Source organism: Marmota flaviventris, chromosome 13 (assembly GCF_047511675.1).
Source record: "Marmota flaviventris isolate mMarFla1 chromosome 13, mMarFla1.hap1, whole genome shotgun sequence".
Lineage (NCBI taxonomy): Eukaryota > Metazoa > Chordata > Mammalia > Rodentia > Sciuridae > Marmota > Marmota flaviventris.
The window spans coordinates 99,299,224-99,319,390 of NC_092510.1; the positions used below are offsets into that span (position 1 = coordinate 99,299,224).

Genomic DNA, 20,167 nt, shown 5'->3' on the forward strand with positions numbered 1-20,167 from the left:
CTTGAGCAAGTGAAGGGTTAGACAGACAGTGCTGGTGTGAGACTGAGCAGCCCAGGAACAGGCTGGTGGTACAGGGGACCTGCAGCAACTTGGCTGAGTTTCCAGGGAGCTGTGCTGTGTGCCACGGGCAGAAAGGCAGTCCCCAAAGACTACACATTGTGTTATTCTCTTGGCATAACATTTTTGGAATGGACAGTAGATCAGTGATTGCCGGGGGCAGGGCGGGGGGGCTAGGGATTGAATGTTGGAGGAGGCCCTGGACAGAATGAGAAAAGGTCACAGCTACAAGGAAACATGAAGCTTACACTCCAGTTGTATAGATAAGAACACAGAGGTCTGGAAAAGTAATTTTGACCACAGCCAAATATCTAATATGACATAAGGGAGATTTGAACCTTGACCTCTGTCTCATGTGATGTAAGACACTACTGCTTGGAAATTGGAATCCAAAATCTGATAGGCTGGGGTTTAAATCCTAGCCCTGCCAGTTGTTTGCTGTGTGATTTGGGGTAGGTTGCTTAATGTGTCTGAGCCTCTATTTCCTCACTTGTAGGATAGAGCTAATAGTACTATTGTCACTAATTTTTTTTAAAAAATATGTTTTTAGTTGTCAACAGACTTCGTTTATATGTGGTGCTGAGAATTGAACCTAATGCCTCACTCATACTAGGCAAGCACTCTACCACTGAGCCACAGTCTCAGCCCACAAAATTTTTTAGGAGGGTTATATCAAGGTATTTTTGAACTTTTTAAAGTACCATTTACTGAGACAGGAGCATCATAAGTTCAAGGCCAGCATAGGCAATTTAGCAAGATTCTCTCTCAAAATACAAATTTTTTCAAGAAGAAAAATTAAAATACGACACGAGTTAATCATTTTTCCATCAGAACTAGTTGGTGTGCACATTAAAACATTTAACTAAGAGGTTTATTAAATGCATATTCTTATTATATGTGGTATTTCATTTTCTCTTTCACTTTTAGTATAGCGCCTTGTGACTGCTCTGTTGATTTCATGACCACTGACTGAAGTGAAAATAAGGCCTAGTGCTGTGAAGGTAATGTCACAGAAGCACTCTGCTCTCAGTGGCGCTCCATTGCTTGTGCTAGGGAGGGTGCAGGCCTCAAGGCATCCTCACTCCTGGAGGCTGGGTTAGTTCTGAGCGAGCACTTTCTCCTTTCCCCACCGGATGCTCAGCTTCTGAGGGCAAAGATTTACCTTGTTGATGATTTCATTCTCAGAACCCTAGCACAGTGTTCAGCACCTGAAAGGCGGTGTGGAAACCTGTAAGATGAAGGGTGGGGATGGATGCAGAGTTGACATGGGCCTAGGTGCTGAGGGTTGGCTGGAGCGCAGGATCCCTTGCTCTCCCTGCAAGTGCTGAAATGGGAATGGCAAGAAGGCCTCTGGGAGCACTCTTAGAGGACAGAGTGGACCAGACAGATGAGGCACCAGGGGTCTTTCCCACTTGCAAAGGCTCGTAGACTACAAGGAGCAGTGGTGTTATTGAGGTAAACTTTTCTCTCACTTAAAAAATAATTCACAAAATTACTAACAGAGAACTTCCATAGGTCTTTCAGCTGAACTCAGCAAGGTGGTGTTGGGTGGCCCAGGGCAGAGCTGCTGCCCAGGACACAGGAATTCCGCCTTTGTGTCTCCCTAGCTAATGCTGTGTCCCTGCCTTAGCCGGGGCCTGGGAGAGGACTGGTCAGAGTCAGAAGGGATGGAGATCCAAGGAAGGGGCTGAGTGGAGGATGTTTTCCAGATCTGAAGAGGGAGGGTCGGTGTGTTTTTGTCAGTCACACAAGAACTGTTGACATTCCTCCCCTGGCTGCGCTGCTCACCTGCCCTTCTGCGCGTGATGCCAGCCGTGTTGTCTGAGCTGTCGTGAGGAGTAATTGGTACTTCTGTTCCTTGGGGTTTGGGGGAGAGGAGAGCGTCTATTAAAATTGATGCCTGTTATAAAGTCAGGTCTGTGGCCCAGTAATACTTTGTTAGCATTTCTAATAGGGGAGAAGAATGAAGCCTGGTCTTTTTTTTTCTTCTTTTTCTTTTTTTTTTTCCTCCTCACTAATAGGAAAGAATATGTCTGGCCACCTTGCTGCATTTTTTTAAAGATCATTATTGAAATTGGCAGAGTATTACTCTTCAGAAAGAATTTCTTATATTGTAGGAAGCCTCTTTTCCACAAGAAGTTCATTTTCCCATATGTAGCCCAGGCAGCTTCCTATTATGTCGTGTGCAGGGTAAATGAGAGCCACCCCGTGTGCGTGTGTGCTGAAATTGAGCTGAGGGGAACTTTGAAGCAAGACGAGGCGTTGTCAACCAGCATGCACCATTAACAGGAAATAGGACTGATTTTATTCAGCATTTTTCCTTCTTTACAGTAAAATGACTGTAGTTACCATTAAATTGAACTTGATAGACATCCCATCTGCCTCCCTGCAGACTGAGGAGAAGTCACCTGTCCCTGGAGCTGGACATATCAGTTTGCTGTATGAGTGCCCAGTAACCCTTCATCTCACTGCTGGTTTTCATTTTTGGGCACCAATTTGGGAATGCTGCCTAAGGGAACCAAGCTTTAGGTCACATGCTTTAGCATTGGGCCACAGCCTTTTCCTGGACAAGGGAGAGTGTTTGTCCTTCTCAAGGTCTGCCAACTCAGAGAGCGGGTACTCTGCATATCGTTTGGTTTTGTTTTGGGTGGTGTGGCCTCAGTAGTCCTTGCGTCTTTGGGATGGTGGCGAGTGCAATTTTATGTTCAGTCTCTGAGCATCTCCACCTGTCAGCAGAGCAGCTGGCTGTCAGAGGTGCCGCTGTTGCGCAGAGCCTCTGTGACACATACATTGCCAACAAAAAGGCATTTCCATTTCTGTGGCGAGCACAGAATTTGGAGTGGCCTTTAACAGAAGACTTTGAGTGTTCTCTTGAGTCTCCTGAAGTCCCCCACGGCAGCGGTGCCCTGTGCTGTTGCCATGGCTTTTCGTCTAGACAGACATACCTGAAGAGCATTGTCCTTTTTTTTTTTTTTTTTTTTTTTAAGAGAGAGGTGAGAGACAGAGGGAGAATTTTTTAATATTTATTTTTTTTAGTTTTGGGTGGACACAACATCTGTTTGTATGTGGTGCTGAGGATCGAACCCAGGCCGCCCGCACGCACGCACGCCGGGCGAGCACGTTACCGTTTGAGACACATCCCCAGCCCAGAGCATTGTCCTCTTGATGTCTCTAACCCAGTAGCCCGCTGGACCAGGAGCTGCCCTCTGACCTCATTGCATGTTGGGGCAATAGGTACCTCTCTTCCATGGCCCTGTTTCAAGATATTTAGTTCTTCTTCAATGGATTATTTACCTTCTAGAAGAGAAATTCTGGTGGTAATTGGGAAAGCTGAACTTGACTCAGAAAGGAGCAGCTAAGCAGACCCGCAGGCACTCTGCCTGGACCTCCTTCGGTGCATTCTTTTTATTCCCACTGCCTTTGGTGGTGGACAGTGCAGGGCTGAGTCTTTCCAAGCTGGGGATTGTGTATGTGAAATGGGACTCGTGAGCACTGCCAATCCAAACTGAGAGCATTTGTGACATTAAAACTGGGTGTGCGGGCTGGGGTTGTGGCTCAGCGGTAGAGTGCTCGCCTCGCAGGTGAGAGGCCCTGGGTGCGATCCTCAGCACCAGATAAACATAAATAAAATAAAGATATTGTGTTCAACTACAACTAAAAAAAAAAAAACTGGGTGTGCGAAAAGAAAATTTAAGTCAATTAAAAAACATTTCTCTTATCCCTGAGATAAGCAGATTAACAGTGTATAGTGTCGATGTTTTGGCTGCAGACCATTATTTTGCTATTGATCAGAAGAAATATGGTATTTCTGGATCAATAGCTTCAGCAAACTCATCAGCTGTCTTTACCTTTTGGAACATAGTTTCTCTCTGCTTTTTCTTCTTCCAGAATGTCATTATCTGGTTCCTTTTCCTTTTGTCTCTATGACCAGCTACTGTCCAGAGAATGACAGGGTCACATTTGAACAGGAAGAAGAGCAGTTGGAGTTCTGTATATATGTTAGACCTTTTTGCTCTTTGTCCTGAAGTTGATGTCATTGATCCTTTCCCACTTACCTCTTATCTGTCCTTGTAATGACTTTCCCCAAAGACATATTTTTGAATGCTCTTTTTAGCATCTTGTAAGATACATTGAGTTCTTTGTAATATGTTTGGTTCTAATTTTTTTTCATTGTCTGCTGGATATGTTTTCTAAGCTGCATTTTCCAGGAGAGAAATGCCACAGAATCATTTTTTGCTGATGGTTGGTGAAGGAGACACTCATCAATAGCTGAAAGAGGAGAAATTGGAACACAAAGCGTAGCTAAAGTGGTTTTGTGGGAATGTGATTACAGAGTTGGTTTTAATAAGAGGCTGTTTGGCACTGTTGTCTCTGTGAAATGGGCTTCAGAGGCGGCTGTACTCTTCGTGTCCACCCCATGTGTTTGGAGGGCCATGGTGGGCCAGGGAAGAGGCCTGGGAGGGAGGAGGCCTGATCCCCTTGGAGCTGCTTGTGCCCTTCTGAGACGGGTGGGAGCCTGGGGGCTGTCCCCTCCCTGTGGCTGCCAGGAACATATGTGCCTGTTCTTAGTGACTGCAGCTGCCTGGAGCAGTCCTTAACAATGCTTCCAGAAGGGTAAATCTTCTCATTTGTTTTTAAAAGAGAGAGAAGGAGCCACTCGTCTTTACATTGAGTTTGGATCCAGAGCAGGAGGGAGGTAGGAAGTTAGAGGGATTTAAGCGAGCAGGATTTTCTCCCAGGCCTCTCAGCATGTGGACACACAGATCAATTTCTTATCCTGCATTCAGCTGGACACTGGGTTAGAGACTGTTGATCAAGACGTCCCCTCCTGTTTCATATCATATAACGCATTCATTTCAGCCACTGAGCCTAAATTACTGTTTGCTTTCTTTCTGCCTTCCTTCCCCCCCGAAATGGTAAGAACTCGTACAAGGATGAAGTTAGTTTATCCGTGCTAATGCTTTGATTTTTCTTTTCTCTTTCTCTTTGCCACAGTAGGTAACCAGTTAGGGGCCTTGGTACATCAAAGGTAAGCAGTGGGTTATGTTTTATTATTTATTGATCATTTCTAATTGTTTATTGATCCACCATCTGTACTAGAGTGTTAGAAAGTCAGAGGTTGGGAGTGTGAGAGAAACCGTGGGCTAGATTTCTTTAAAACTCCAGGTTTTTGCCAGCCCTTTCCAAGACAGTATAAGCCCAAGGGATGGTCTGATACAAGATATTAAAAAGCATGTGTTTTGTACAAAAACTTAAATGACTTCCAGCGTGTTGGAGCTGCTCTTTTCTTCCAACATGTTTAATTTAAAAGGAAAGAATATGACGTTGTCCCACCTGGTTTTATGGCTTTCCCAGTGTTTTATGAATTCTTAGCTTCTTCACTGGAGAAGAATTTGGGGTCTTGGCCCACTGGAGGTGCTGATGGTGCTCAGGGAGTGCGTGGCTGGGGAGGCCAGAAACCAGGGTTCTAGCCCCAGCATGGGGACAGGGTCTTACTTGCCAGAGAACCTCAGCTAGCTGTCTGGTGAGTCCTCTGCCTGTTTCCCTCAGCCTTCCTTCTGTTAGTGTTGAGGATTTAGAAAGCTGTAAAGATCTGTAGGCCAGCAGTAAGGATAGGCTATTATGGCTTCACTATTACTCTTAAAAAAGGAAGTAGGACACAGGAAACTCAGCCATTCTTTCTCTTTAATGAGGAATCTTACTGACACCTAGATCCCTTGACCTTGACTTGTGTGGATATGTTTTACCCTCTATGTTCTGCTTGAATGTTGGGGAGTTTCTAGAAATCATCAGGTATTAATTAACCCAGACATTTATCCTGGGTTTTCTTGCTGATTCCTTGTTTGCTTTGTTTTGTTAATGAATTAAGATAATTTAAATGAGGAATGAAACACTGGCTGTCCTACGCCACACTTAGGATGTTTCTTTCCAAAATGTCTGTGCCAAACGTGGTAGTCAGAGTTCAGCCTCACGTTTAGAAAAGAACCTTTTCTTCCAAGAAGCCCAAAGCAGCTTGTCTCTACATCTCTTCCCCAGAGTCTGCTGATGTTGTTCCTGAGGGCCAAGGAGCTGCCCGAGCTCCGTGACATTTCGTGTTGTGTGTTGAAGGCCCTCTAGTCAATTCCCGCGTAATGTTTTCTGAGAGTAGACAGCTTGTGCTCCATGCGATGGGAGCAGCAGCCTCTCAGTCACGCACACAGGAGTGCTGTCATCCTGGAACAATCAGGATTCGCCTCCTGACAGGGACCCAGCGTCTGCCGCAGGATGTTAGGCCAACAAGGGTTGGTGTCGGCTTCCACGGCACTGCTGATTAGTAAGCTGGGAACTGCCTGATTTGGGGTGAAAACACACATCCTGAGGGAGGAGACAAGCTGGTCCTTGCAGCCAGGCCCAAGGACAGGAGCTCCTGGAGGAGGTATTGCTGCCTCTCAGGGATTTAGCAGCAAGAGCTGTGGATGCTCTTGCATTTCTTCTAAGCACTGCTCTTGCCTCAAACCCACACTTCATTCAGTCCTTTCCATGGTGGGGACAAAACCAGCTGTGTGAAAGATGTTTAGAAGTGCTTGCTTTTTAAAAAAAAAAACTACTTGGATTTAGCTTCTTCCCAAGGTACATGTTTAGATTTAATTGCTTTCTGGGGTGTTGGGCAAATTGGATATTGTCCATGATCCCTGTTTTGTTTGAAAGAGGCAGTGCAGGTGTGTGTATGTGTGTGTAGGATTTTTGTTTTTTATTGTTTGTTTTGCAGTGGAGGGGGATTGGACATAATAGGTGAGATAGCATTTAACGGAAGTACTTTGCAGAGTAAGTGAGGTGATCATTCTGTTCTGGTCAACACTGATTAGGCCTCTGCTGGATACTGGTTTCATTTGGGGCATTTCACCTTAAAACAGATAAATTGGAGAGAGGCCAGAAAACCATAAAAAAGGCTGGGAGATCAGGAATGTCAAAGTAAAGTTGAATATCGCTGGTCTAGTGAGAACACTGTAATAGAAGTCTACACATCTCCCCAGGCCCCAGAGGATCTGTAAGGAAAGACCCTGGGATTGATGCCTCAGGCTGAGGGAGGACCTGGTGAGGTATAAGTTAAGCAGCTGTATACAGAATGGAGGGTGGGGGCTCATGGCCCAGAAGTTTCTTTCTCTGACATAAGGAGACGAAGACGCTGGTTTTGAAATAGCCATTGACCAAAGGTTCATTGATGGCTCTCTGTAGAAGCTTGTGATTCGTTGGCTAAATTGGCACAATTTATTTTAACCCTTGAAAATTGCCAGTTTGGGAAGCTGGGGAGTCTAGAGTGGCTGCAGAATTCTGTACTCTATATTTTTTCCAAAATATTCTTTGTTTTTAGGGCAGTAATAACAGAAGAATTCAAGGTGCCTGATAAAATGGTTGGATTTAGTAAGTATCCACATTATCCACTTATCCTCTAATTCCCATCTTCTTTTTTTTCTTTGCATGTCACCTGTAGTAGAATACTTTGCATGTATGTTCCCCACAAACCTAAAGTGCTGCAGATTTCTCTCCAGGCCAAGGGAGAGACCAGAGCTTAGGGTCATAGACACCCTTGCCCCCCGCTCCAGCTACAATACCCTGTATCTATCTGCTGTGCTTCATATGCAGTTTCCTTTGGTGTAGTGCCCAGAGAGTTGAGATGGGCTCACAGGGGCCAACTTAATTTGTAGTGAGCAGTGGGTGAAGTGTAACTGTTGAATTAATTATGTCATTCGTGCATGGTTAAATACAGAATGAGAGGTACATTCTGACTCTGTTCAATTTGTTTCAGTTATCGGCAGGGGAGGTGAGCAGATTTCGCGGATTCAAGCAGAATCTGGTTGCAAAATTCAGATTGCTTCAGGTAAGGGCTTCTTTTTCACAGATCTCCATTTGATAGAAATAAGTATTTTGCACAGTTTTCCAGAGTTGGTACCTTTGCTTGTTGCTTAGAAGTTTGGGGGTTTTGGTAAGTATATGTGATTGCTGTCTCCTTGCACCTCTGGAGTTGGACTCCCACATAAGCACCAAAGCAAAAGCCAGTCCAGAGATAGGACTTCGGTCTGGCTTCTGGGGTGGACCCTCCACAGCTCTGTGGCCAGGCATGGCTCCTTCCTAGCACCTGCCAGCTATGTTTTCTGCACCAGAATATTACGCCAGACACAGTGGGGACTGCATCCTGGCCCCCCGGTGAGCTATCCTTCCCATTGTGGAAAGAGGACACCTGTGGTTTTGGTTGAATTAGCCTGTTTCATACACATTTCAGGACCTTTCCTGGCAGGGTCGGTTTTGACCACGCAATATGTAGAGAGATGGATTGAAGAACAGTTTTTATTTTTTTATCATCTCATATGAGTTCGAACTCTTTCCATTGGGGAGGAAGGGGTCTAGAGGACATTCAACTAGAAGAACGTCCTAATGTTAAAGAGGTGTCTTTACCGTATCTTGAAAGCATTAACTGCTGGTGGCTATTTCTCTTTCAAGTTTTTGAGGAAGGATTTTAAGAAGTACTTTTTTAGGAACAAACTGAAGCATCACATGGGCAGCTGGAAAGAAAGATTTTCCTCTCTTGTCAAATGGCCCAGGACCAGCTACACGTAGCTGTTACTGATCTCTTTGGATATTCATGCAATAACTGGTAGTAGTCATGGGTACTTATCGTTAAGTTCCTTAGCAGCGTGTCTCAGAGCTGTTTGCGATTGTGTGACCGTTAAACTGCTCTACAGGTGGAGAAACTGAGGAATGGCATGCCACAGTGACTCGAGGGATGACTAGCTTGTGGGCGGGTCAGAGCAAAGCTGAGGCTGGTGGCTAATTCTCATCTGCATACCTCTGTGTCCTGCCACCTCCCTGTGGGACTTGTTTCCAGTTTGAGAACCTAGGGTGGAGCTGCCAGCTTCGTGTTCCATCCCCATGCAGAGGAGACTGTCCTTTTGGGGAGACTGGGCTTCTGTGGAGCTGGTGTAGGACCCAGCACCAGAGAGACAGTCTGCACACAGAGGCAAAGGCACACAGTCGCTGATGCCCACCAACACACCTCATCTTCTTGGTTCTTCTTATAGAGAGTTCTGGGATTCCAGAGAGGCCCTGTGTACTTACCGGAACCCCAGAAAGTATTGAGTAAGTTTATTTTATTTACTTTTCCTTTCACTCTTCTTCCTCCTTCCCCAAATGGGGAGAAATGGAAGGGCAAAACGGTCCCCGAACACTGTCAGTCTGGGCTGCAGTCTGGACACACATCATACGCTTCAACAGGACAAAGATCTGGGAGGTCGCCACACCTGGGGAGCTTTTCTGTTACCAAATACACAAGGTACTGCCTCTTCCTTAACCCTGCAGGGTGCCTCACGGCCATCTCCTTCATAAGCCAGGCTTTAGGAGCAGACATGCACCCCACCTGAACAAGCTAATCAACTTCTTCTCAAGAGTTAACATCTCCTTTACCTGGGCAGTGCTGGAAGAGAGGGCCTATCAGGCTGTGAGCTACGTAGAGCCTTAGCACCAGGTCTTTTGCCTGGTCTGACCCCTCACCCTCTAATATTTGTGAACCAGTTCTTCATTCTTTGTGACTTTTGCTCTACAGAGTGTTGTATAAACCAGCCAGAGGGTGTCTTGACTGTTGGGGCCCTCGCAGTTGCCCTAAGACTGGCATTGCTTTCCTCTCCTGGTTCGCACATGCTCAGAGCCTCGTACCAGATAGATGTAGGCCTCCTAAACCAGGAACCTCCTAGGGAAAGGGGATATGCTGACTCTAAGTCATCTCACTTTCCTTTTTCAATCTATTGAGTAGCATTGCATATGGGCACAGGGCGCTAAGATTATGTCTGGCTCAATAGGTAGAATTGTTTTATTGTTTCCATTTCTTAGGAGTCTAGATGAGTTTAAATTCTCTTTTTCTCTGTAACATTGCAAGTAGTGAACCAGAATAAATGTCCCTGGCAGGTGTGCATTATAGGGCAAGCTGGATGGTTTAGCTGGAGTCAAGGCATTTTCCTTCCAGCACAGGTTAATCTAGTGCACTAGCAAAATATTAAAAGCTGCTGTAACTGAGAAGATACACAAAGATGATTCTGTACACAAAATCTCAAGACTATAAAAAGCAACACCCATTTCCTACCTCTCTCTCTCCTTCCTTCCACCTCTCTAACCATTCCTGCTTTGTGTCTGCCCAAGGAGTTGAGGCAGTGGGATTTTAGCTTGTGGAGGAAGTAGTCTTGCCTTTTCCAGCCTGTTTGGTGGCTGACTCCTCCTCTGTCTCAGGAACCAAAAAATAGATGGTGTTTGGCAGTTTAAAGAATGGATTCTGGCAGGCGCAGTGACTCATGCCTGTAATCCCAGCAGCTCAGAAGACTGAGGCAAGAGAATTGCAAGTTCAAAGCCAGCTTCAGCAACTGTGAGGCGCTGAGCAACTCAGTGAGACCCTGTCTCTAAATGAAATATAGAATATGGCTGGGGATATGGTCGAATGCCCCTGAGTTCAGTCTCTGGTACTAAAAAAAAAAAAAAAAATGGATTCTGTACATACAGCTAGGGAAGATTCTGGTGCAGAAAAGGAAAGAAATTGGCTTGACAGGTGACATTGGTAGACTGGGTTGCACTGTGGCCACATTGCAGTTTCCCTCCCCCGGGATGAATCAACCAACAGAAGGAGCATGGCTTGGGGAGCACAGGGTCCCAACTGGGATGCCCCTGAGTGCAGAGCTGTAGTGGGACGCTGCCTCCCCTCCCACCTCTTAAAACCAGAGTGGCGATCCTCAGTTGTAGGTTGAAGGTCATAGAGCAGTTTTTTTAGCCATGGAGAAGAAATCTGGAGTCTGGAAGTGTGAACTGTGAATACTAACCCTTGCTTTCTTTCTTCCCATCCTCCTCGTTATTCTCTCTCTCCTGCCCTGACTTAACAAATGTGTACTGAGTGCCTACTCTGTGAAAGGGTTTGATAGATTGGGGAACAGAGAGATGTACAGAGGATTAAGAGGTGGTCCTTGCCACCAAAGCAGCTGGCAGTCAGTGGAAGGAGAAGCTGTCTGTGGCGACTCTAGCAGGTGCAGAGGCAAACATGCAGGGGGCTGTGTCTGGCAGTAGCCCGCTCATCACGGCTCCGTGTCAGAACAGTGGTTTTGTGGTGTGTGTTGCTTTTGAATTCCAGCCTGGTGGCACGGCGATGGCAGAGCCCTCCAGGGTGTGGGGCAGGAGCTGGAGCTGGATGGAGGGCTGCCTTGGTTCCTGGCACTTTGCCCAGTGCTGTTTCCCTTCCTGCACACTTAGAGTATTCCTTTAATGCTGGTTCTCTTGTGGTTCTTCTCCCTTCCAAAGACAAGCCAAACGACTGCTGGGACAGATTGTGGACCGCTGTCGCAATGGACCTGGCTTTCATAACGACATAGATGGCAACAGCACAATCCAGGAGATCCTTATTCCTGCATCTAAAGTGGGTCTGGTCATCGGCAAAGGAGGGGAAACAATCAAGCAGTTGCAGGTACGTGAGCCCAAGGGACGCCAGGCCCAGCCACTGCTCTGCTCTCCCCTGCCCTCCCCTGCCCTCCCAAGGGCTTGTGTCTTCCTGCCCTGGGCTGCTGGTCATGACCCACTTCCCTGATAGGGCTGGCTGGGTACTCCACAGTGCCAAGGGCTCCCTGCTAGATGTGTGCTGCAGTCAGGCCTGATGCCTGGTGTTGGGCCAGCGAGCTGGAAAAGATCCGGGAACTGTGAGCAACCAGGGCTATAGTCAAGCTGTGTCAGCATCACTTTTGCCATGAAATGACAGCCCCTCAGATAAAAGTGCTGTGTCTGGAGCCAGGCCCACCCTAGTACACCCCTGGTTAGTTCTGTGCTCTTCAACACGTTTGTCCCTGGAAGGCTCCGGGCCCTTGTCTATAAGGAGGGCAAGTGCTGTGCTGACCTTGCTGTGGTCGTGCAGCTGAAGAGTGCCCATTCTTCTGTTCTTACTCAGGAGTCTATTACCAAGTGGGTGCCCTGAACCAGGGCTCTCTTGCTCTGGAGCCCCTCATCTGCAGATACCTGGGGCCAAACACATTCCAGAACCCAGCATCCCCGGCAAGATGGGGGCTGCAGCTTCAATTACATGCGTATTTTCACAGCTAAACTTATTGGTAGCCACACTAAGAGAAGGACTGGAAATATACTTGCTTAAGTTCAGTTGCCATCACTACCATGTCAGTTATGAATGAATTTTCATTTAAGAGCCTCGGGGCATTTGCTGTGGCCGGTTAGGGTTAGGGATAGATGTGGCTTGCCCCGTGTGCTCTCATGACCCAGGCCTTGTGTTGCAGAAGGCCATGTGGAATCTAGTGTAGGATGTGAGCACGGAGAGAGGACAGAAGACAGTGTTGGCAAGCAGTAGTTTGCTGTGTTGCACTTGGTGTTGTCCAGCATGGCCCATTGTTGCACATTCTGCGGGCCCGTTCAGAAGTCATCGCCTCATGGAAGTGAGACGTGTGCTTCTTGTGGGTGTAACCTGGCCCAGTTCTGCTGCTTGTGGCAACCTGCATCCTTTCCAAGACAGTGAGGGCTGTGCTGGTGTGTGTTCCACCACAGGAGCGGACAGGTGTAAAAATGGTCATGATCCAGGATGGCCCACTGCCCACAGGAGCAGACAAGCCCCTTCGTATCACTGGAGACCCGTTCAAAGTACAGGTAGGAAAGGGACAGTGATTGGGGGTGGGAAGGCTTGGGGGGGGGGGGCTGTCACTTGGTGGTGGCCTAGAGCTTTTATTCTGCTCAAGTAATTGTAAAGCAGCAGTGCTTCCCTTTATTTAGGGTGAGTGGTTTTCCCCAGCAAGCTCGCCAGTGAGCCCAGGGTTGTCAGTGCTTCCCAGAGCTGGAGCCACTGGCTTCATGGAAAACCATTTCCACTGGCCATTTTTCAGTGCTGAGTGGCAATGTGAGTCTGGGACAGCACACACGGCCCATTTGCCTTGGTGCCCCTCAGTGTGGAAGCCCAGACAGGCACTTTCAGCCTTGCTGGCTTTGGTTCAGCTCGTTTGCGGGCTTTCTTTGGCCTTTGTTTGCTTGTCCCCTGTCTCAGTCTGTGTGGCCCCTCAGCTGGGGATGAAGACGAACACAGGTCCTCAAGCTACACGAGCATATGTGTGTTCTCATGGGGACACTCTGTCCCTGAGCTTCTGGGAAGACAGCTCTGCTTGCCAAAATCTTCAGTCCCCTGAGGGGCTCCACCCTCCTAGAAATATGAGTGGGCTGTGGGTGTAGGCTGCGCCTGTCGTCAGTGAAATAACAGCGTTCTTCCTGCCATTGCTGTAGGTGAGCAGCTCCAGCAGTTCCTTGGAGCCAGGCCATCCGCTGTGGTGGAACGCTTGCTTAGCATATGTGAGACACTGGGTTCGATTCTCAGCACTGCGTATAATCAAATAAAAATAAACTTCTATTAACTGAAAAAAAAAAATTTAAATGGGGGAGCTGGGGCACATATGTGGCTCAGTGGTTAAGCAACCTGGGTTTAATCCCCAGTATCAAAAAGGGGGGTGGGACTGGACCTTGTCTTTGTGGACCTCTTGCAATCATTTTAAGATTTGATACCTGTTTCCTTATCATGTCCTATAAGTAGCGAGTGAGTGTTCCCACAGCCAAGCACCTTCTGAATCTTTTTTTTTTCTTTTTCTTTCTTTTTTTTTTTTTCGGCACCTGGGACTGAACTCAGGGGCACTTGACTACTGAGCCACATCCCCAGCCCTATTTTGTATTTTATTTAGAGTCTCACTGAGCTGCTTAGTGCCTTGCCGTTGCAGCTTTGAACTTGTGATCCTTTAGTCTCTGCCTCCCTATCCACAGGGATTACAGGCTTGTGCCACTGCACTCAGCCTTCTGAATCTTGAAGCCCACGTTGGTGTGTCCATCTTGAAATTTCACCTGCTTCCATCTTTTTTAGGATTTTTTTATCCCATGATGCCTTTTGTTTGTGTTTCTGCAGCAAGCCAGAGAAATGGTATTGGAGATCATCCGAGAAAAAGACCAAGCTGACTTCCGAGGTGTGCGAGGTGACTTTGGCGCCCGTGTGGGAGGAGGCAGTCTAGAGGTATGCTTGAGTTACAAGTTAGTAGGCGGCTGGGAGTAGGTGCAGTATGTGCTCACACCCCTTAGTTCCCTCACCTTTAGGTGGGTTAGCTTCCATGGCATCTTCCAAACTTTGAGAGTGCACCCCCTGCCCCAGGATTTGAGCACAGCAGGCATGATGGGGCGTCCAGCTGCAGTATAGGTAGTGGCGGTCATTCTCTTAACTTTGAGGTTTGGCTTTAAAGGTTAACTTGCTGCCCAGATAAAGATCAAAGTTCACGTTTTCTCTGTTGTCCGTGTTGTGATTGGGTCTAACCTGGAAGCCCATTTTATTGATGATGTGAAGTGGGAGCAAAACAGTCCTTAAAAATGGAATTTTGAGGGGCTGGGGTTGTGGCTCATTGGTAGAGCACTCGTCTAGCAAGTGCAGGGCCCTGGGTTCAATCCTCAGCACCACATAAAAATAGATAAATAAATGTATTGTGTCCAACTACAACTGAAAAATAGATATTTTTAAAAATTAAATTTTGAATATGGTGAACCTTGTGGGGCACCGTAGCACACCCTATAAATACCCAGTGACTCAGAAAGCTGAGGCAGGAAGACCGCAAGTTGAAGGCCAACCTGGGCAACTTAGTGAGACCTTCCCCCAAAATAAAATGGTCTAGTGGTGGAGCTAAGTGGTAAAGTAACCCTGGGTTAAATCTCTAGTTCAAAAAGCGGGGGTGGGGAGGTTGACCTTGCAAACAGGACAGTTAGTGTAGAGAGCCAGAACCAGAATATGCCTCCACAAATCACTGAATGGTAAATATTATGTATATTTTGCCTCAAAAAAAATAAAGGACTACTGATATATTCTGTGTGTATAATGTGTTTATACTGCATGGAATTTGGAAGATAAATTGATTAATCTTTAAGAACTTTTTTCTTGCCTTACTTCATTTATTACTATTTTGATTAAATCTTAGACTTGTCTATTTGTTAAGAACATGGTTGTTAAACAACAATATTGTTCCTAAGAGAAGAAAAAATGGCTTTGTCATATTATTTTCCAGATTGCACTGTAATAAAAATCAAGTCATTTATTTAAAAAAAAAAAAAAAGTCTGTTCTTTAAAAAAACGCCAGATTTGGCCAGACATGGTGGTGTACGCTTACAATCCTAGCAACTGGGGAGGCTGGGGCCAGAGGATTACAAGTTTGAGGCCAGCCTGGGCAGTTTAGCAAGACTGTGCCTCGATATAAAAAATAAAAAGGGCTGGGGCTGTAGCTGAGTGGTAGAGCACCCCGGTTCAATCCCCAATACCAAGCAAAGCCAGATTTTAAAAAGCTCTGATGATGTTTTGTTTCTCTGTGACTAGGTATCTGTCCCTAGGTTTGCTGTTGGAATTGTAATAGGAAGAAATGGGGAAATGATCAAAAAGATCCAGAATGATGCTGGTGTAAGGATTCAGTTTAAACCAGGTTGGTATTGATGAGTCTCAAAAATCCTTAGTGTTAAAACAACTCACAAACACAGAAGTGAAAAATTCTGCTCCAGTTGTGTACAAGGTTGAAGAGCTTTCTATTGTCATGTATAACTGATTAGAGATAATACATAAAAAAATATATATATTTTTGAAAATAAATAAACATCTCAGGAAACAGGGTCTTGTTACTAACTCATGAGTATGTTCTCTTTCTTTTCCTTCCTCACAACATTCTGTTACCAAAATTGGCAATCCAAGTTTCTTCTTCTGGGCCTCATCTCCTCCTGAGCCACAGTGATTAGACCAAAGGTCTCCAGGCCCCCCACTTTTTTTTTTTTTTTTTTAAAGTAGACCATCTGACCGAGTGCAGTGGCATGCCTGTAATCCCAGCGGCTGAGGGAGACCGAGGCAGGAGGATCTTGGGTTCAAAGCCAGTCTCAGCAATGGGGAGGCACTAAGCAACTCAATGAGACCCTGTCCCTAAGTAAAATATAAAATAGGGCTAGGGATGTGGCTCAGTGGTCAAGTGCCCCTGAGTTCAATCCCCAATACCAAAAAATAAATAAATAAATAAAAATCCAAAAAAAGTGATTAATAGGATAATTCTTTACATTTTATAAATTTACCTTTGTGAGCAAAAAAAAAAAAAATTATACATTGTCTGTATTTTCCTCATTTCTCTGAAGAGAAAAGCTTCCTGGTTAGCTGGCTTGAGGGAATCACTGCCTTAACTTCATTGTTTTTCCTTGCCTTCCCCACCTGGCCAGGTTTGTTTTGTTTCTCTAATGACATCTTTTTAAAAAATAGCTGTATTCACATAAGAATTGAGTATTGACCTGAAACACGTAAAAAGATCTAATCATACATATTTTCCTATCAACCAAATCAGTCCAAAGGAATCCCTGAAGCTGGTGACAGTCTGGTTGTTTTTTTAGCTCATTGTCCTTTGATTGTGGCAGGATATGGTGGCACATGCCTATAATCCAGAGACTTGGAGGCTGAGGCAGGAGGATCACAAGTTCTAGGCCACTTAGCAAGGTCCTAAGCAACTTAGTGAGACCTGGTCTCAAAATAAAAACCAAAAAGGACTGGAGATGTAGCTTGGTAAGGTAGCACCTCTGGGTTTGATCCTAGTCCAAAAAGAAAAAAAAAGAATATTGATTGTGACTTGTATTGGCCTTCGTTTCCTTGTGACTTTGTGCTTTTACTGATCCCACTTCACCTGGTCCTACAGATGATGGGATTAGTCCTGAGAGAGCTGCCCAGGTCATGGGCCCTCCAGATAGGTGTCAGCATGCTGCTCACATCATCAACGAGCTGATCCTTACGGCGCAGGTAGGTCCCCTTCCCTGGAGTTCAGAGACCTCACACACAGAAGGAGAAGGTGTGCCATGGGCAGCCACCCTCAGTCTCCTGATTGGAGACCAGTGATGTTTCTGCATCTACCTCTTTCCTGCCAGTGTATTTTTTTTTTTCTTGCTAGTTTATTACCTGCTTCAACTTTTATTACTCAGAACCTAGATTTTCTTTATATAGTAAATTCCTGGCTCTTTAAACTACGTGGGGAAATACTAAGCAGTTTGCCAAGTTTCCAGCAAGCAAGTACATTTAGTGTGAAAATGTATTAAGGGAAGTCTCTTGAGTTTAAAAGCACTTCGGGGTCCTCCTGAGTCCTGACAGTGTCTTCATGTGCTCAATTTCACACCTGTGTCTTGTACTGTGAGTGAACTCACGTGATCTCTTGAGCTTCAGAGATTCCCCTACCCCATGTGGTGACCTGAATTTTCAAACCACTGTAATGGTGATAGATTGGCACATTCTCTGAGTATGAGGACTGAGGGAAACTTTGAGAATGAGTAGAGCCAAAGAAAAAAGCAACAGGTTGGAAATCATATTGCCAGCTCTGCCCCCAGCCAAGTCCTTGAAGCCCTCTGTGCCTCCTTTTCTCAGCAGTAGACTGAGGGCGTTTCACCAGGAGGTGATCCCTGGAGCTACCCAGGGGTACTTCTAAGTTACAGGTGTATAGGCCCCACTGTCTTCTGCATCAGAATATCCAGGGGAGGGGCTTGGGTTTTAACCAGAGCCCTGGCAGTTCTTACGATTCATTGAGTTTCAAAAGCAGCCACTGAATGTTCTCTGACATCCCTTTCTATAAATTTAAGTTTGTGGATTTAGGGTTGCAGAAACTGAGATGTTTACAAGAGAGCCTTGTCTTCTGGATCTGGTCCACCCAGAAAGTTGGCTATATATGTGTGCGTGTGTGAGAGACAGAGAGTTTTAACATAAATTCCTCAGATTACCTTGTTTACTTGTCAGTTGTCTTTTCTTTTTTTTTTTTTTTTTTTAAATACTGTTTTTTAAGAGAGAGAGAGAGAGAGAGAGAGAGAGAGAGAATTTTAATATTTATTTTTTAGTTTTCGGCGGACACAACATCTTTGTTTGTATGTGGTGCTGAGGATCGAACCCGGGCCGCACACATGCCAGGCTAGCGCGCTACCGCTTGAGCCACATCCCCAGCCCCGTCAGTTGTCTTTTCTAAAAGCAGAGTGCCGGGAAGCGCGCTCCAGTTAGCTCGACTCTGCTGGTGTGTATTCGGGGTAAATGTGTGCAGTTTAGTTGTGATTGACATGGGCAGGTTTTGCCCAACAGTCTCCACTCTTGTTGAATGACTCTTGGGCTTCTTTGCCTGGGGGAACTTGTAGCTTGACCAGGTTCACCTTCCATATGAAGATTGCAGGCCCTCCAGTCCCAGGTGGGGCAGGACCTCAGCTAGAGGAGACTGAGGCTTTGCGTTCTGTTGGGCAGGCCGTGTGAGTGTGGCAGAGACCTCTCTGGCCCAGATGTGGGCAGCCAAGTGGGCCTGACTGACTCCCTCCACCTCTCCCTCCTGAAGCAGCCCTGAACACTCACTCTTGAGCATATTTTTGCTCTTTCCTGGGAGCAGGAAAACGAATGTTTCTTAAATTCTTTTATCCCTTTGGCTGAGTGGAGCAAGGGTTTCCACCCAGACGGCAGTCATGGAATTGTACCTTGTAGCAGCCTGGTGGGGGGGCGGGGGGGGGGGTCGTCAGGAGTCATTCTTGGCCATTGTGTCACTTTCAAATGCCCAGAGCTCTTTAGCATGTGCTATCTGGCTTGTATAGGCACAGCATGTGTCAGCCAGGAAAGAGCAGCCTCGGCATCAAGGAGAAATTCAAGTGTGAGACCTGTGGGTCAGGGCCCGCTCCATAATTAAAACTCCACGGAGAAGGCCCCTTGGCTTCGGATGAGGAGTTTATGCCTGGCAGCCTGTTTCAGTTGGGTGTCTCTCTGCCATTTATGTAACTACACGTTTATCTGCACGTCTTCCTCGAGTATACCTGTGATTGGTGGTGATTCTGGTTGAAAGTGGGCTTCACGTCTGAAGTCTGGAAAGGTGCTAGGTTCTAATTTGTGGCGTTGATTACATCCTGTCACTTAACCTCCTTCCCAGAGAAGGCGGAGAGTGGTTTTGTGGTGGTGGCAGAAATCATCACTTTGTCCTTGTTTTCTTCCCAGGAGAGGGATGGCTTCGGAGGCCTGGCAGTAGCAAGAGGAAGGGGCAGGGGCCGTGGCGACTGGAGCATGGGAACTCCTGGTGGCATCCAGGAGATAACATATACCGTGCCAGCAGATAAGTGTGGCCTCGTCATAGGCAAAGGTAAGAAGCAGCCTCTGCAGTTTCCATCCCATTTCCACCACTGCTGTCCTGGAGGGGTGGGAAGTCACACAGGCCTATAGGGCCACAGCGGAAGCCACTTGCTACATCCAGCCCAGTGGCCAGGTCTGTGGCCCCAGCTGCCTTCGGTCAGAACTCTGCTTTTCAGGGGTCTTCTCCAGGGCCCCCAATTTGGTCTGTCATGGTGGGGCAGAGCAGACTGTGAGCAACAGGAGACCACAGGAGCCACTGCTGTTGGAGCAGCGCTTATGGGTAGGGAGGGCCTTGCGGTGGGCTTCCCACCAAGGAAGGCTTGAGTAGGTCAGCTTCCACCCTTGGCCAATGCCACTTGCAGACTTGCACGCCGCCATTTTCCCAGTCCGTCCAGTTTGGGTATTTGTTCTTCATTAACATAGTAAGATGATGGCTCCTGTTCTTTCAAGGGCACATTTACTAGGAGAAACAGTCACCCTTTGGAGGGAAATGAAAACTGCTTTGTTAGTAGTTTCAGGCAGCTCAGGGAGTGTCGGTGGCTATCACAGCTCCTTCCTGTTGTTGAGTGAGAGGCAGCAGGCGGATTCTAGGCCAGCCACGTTGGTTCCTCTCAGCTCATCCCATGCCTGAGCCCTTCTCCCGCGGCAGTGCTGGGGTGACCTCCTAGGAGCAGTAAGCCAAGCCTCCATGCTGGCAGGGACTTGTTTGGTGTTGGGCTTTGTGTTTACCTTCGCTGTTCATCCAGCAAGCGTGGCAGGGTGCGGGGGTAGGCAACCTTCTCCCCAGAGTTCCTCAGTTCTTTGATCACTAGAATTGCTCATGTTGAAGGAAATGAGACTTGGTATATTGTCTCTACCAATAGACCTGAGGCGCCGCCAGGGTGTCCTCAGGGCTGGGGAGAGTTGCTTCTTGGCCCCTGGGACCTGGCGCTTGTCCCTGCTTCTGGACAG

The 20,167-nt window shown here is 46.7% G+C and overlaps 1 protein-coding gene across 2 annotated transcripts in view; it reads left to right on the forward strand.

Moving 5' to 3' along the window:
* Window positions 1-20,167, forward strand: part of Fubp3 (far upstream element binding protein 3) — a 48,767-nt gene that overhangs the window by 18,707 nt on the left and 9,893 nt on the right. The window contains exons 3-12 of one of the 2 annotated variants that reach the window (XM_027942832.2): window positions 5,053-5,086; window positions 7,409-7,458; window positions 7,844-7,915; window positions 9,114-9,171; window positions 11,365-11,527; window positions 12,607-12,705; window positions 13,997-14,101; window positions 15,440-15,542; window positions 16,782-16,882; window positions 19,085-19,226. In XM_027942832.2, coding sequence (XP_027798633.2) covers window positions 5,053-5,086; window positions 7,409-7,458; window positions 7,844-7,915; window positions 9,114-9,171; window positions 11,365-11,527; window positions 12,607-12,705; window positions 13,997-14,101; window positions 15,440-15,542; window positions 16,782-16,882; window positions 19,085-19,226 — 927 coding nt within the window. The remainder of the gene's footprint in view (window positions 1-5,052; window positions 5,087-7,408; window positions 7,459-7,843; window positions 7,916-9,113; window positions 9,172-11,364; window positions 11,528-12,606; window positions 12,706-13,996; window positions 14,102-15,439; window positions 15,543-16,781; window positions 16,883-19,084; window positions 19,227-20,167) is intronic. The other variant, XM_071601054.1, reaches the window with a different exon arrangement.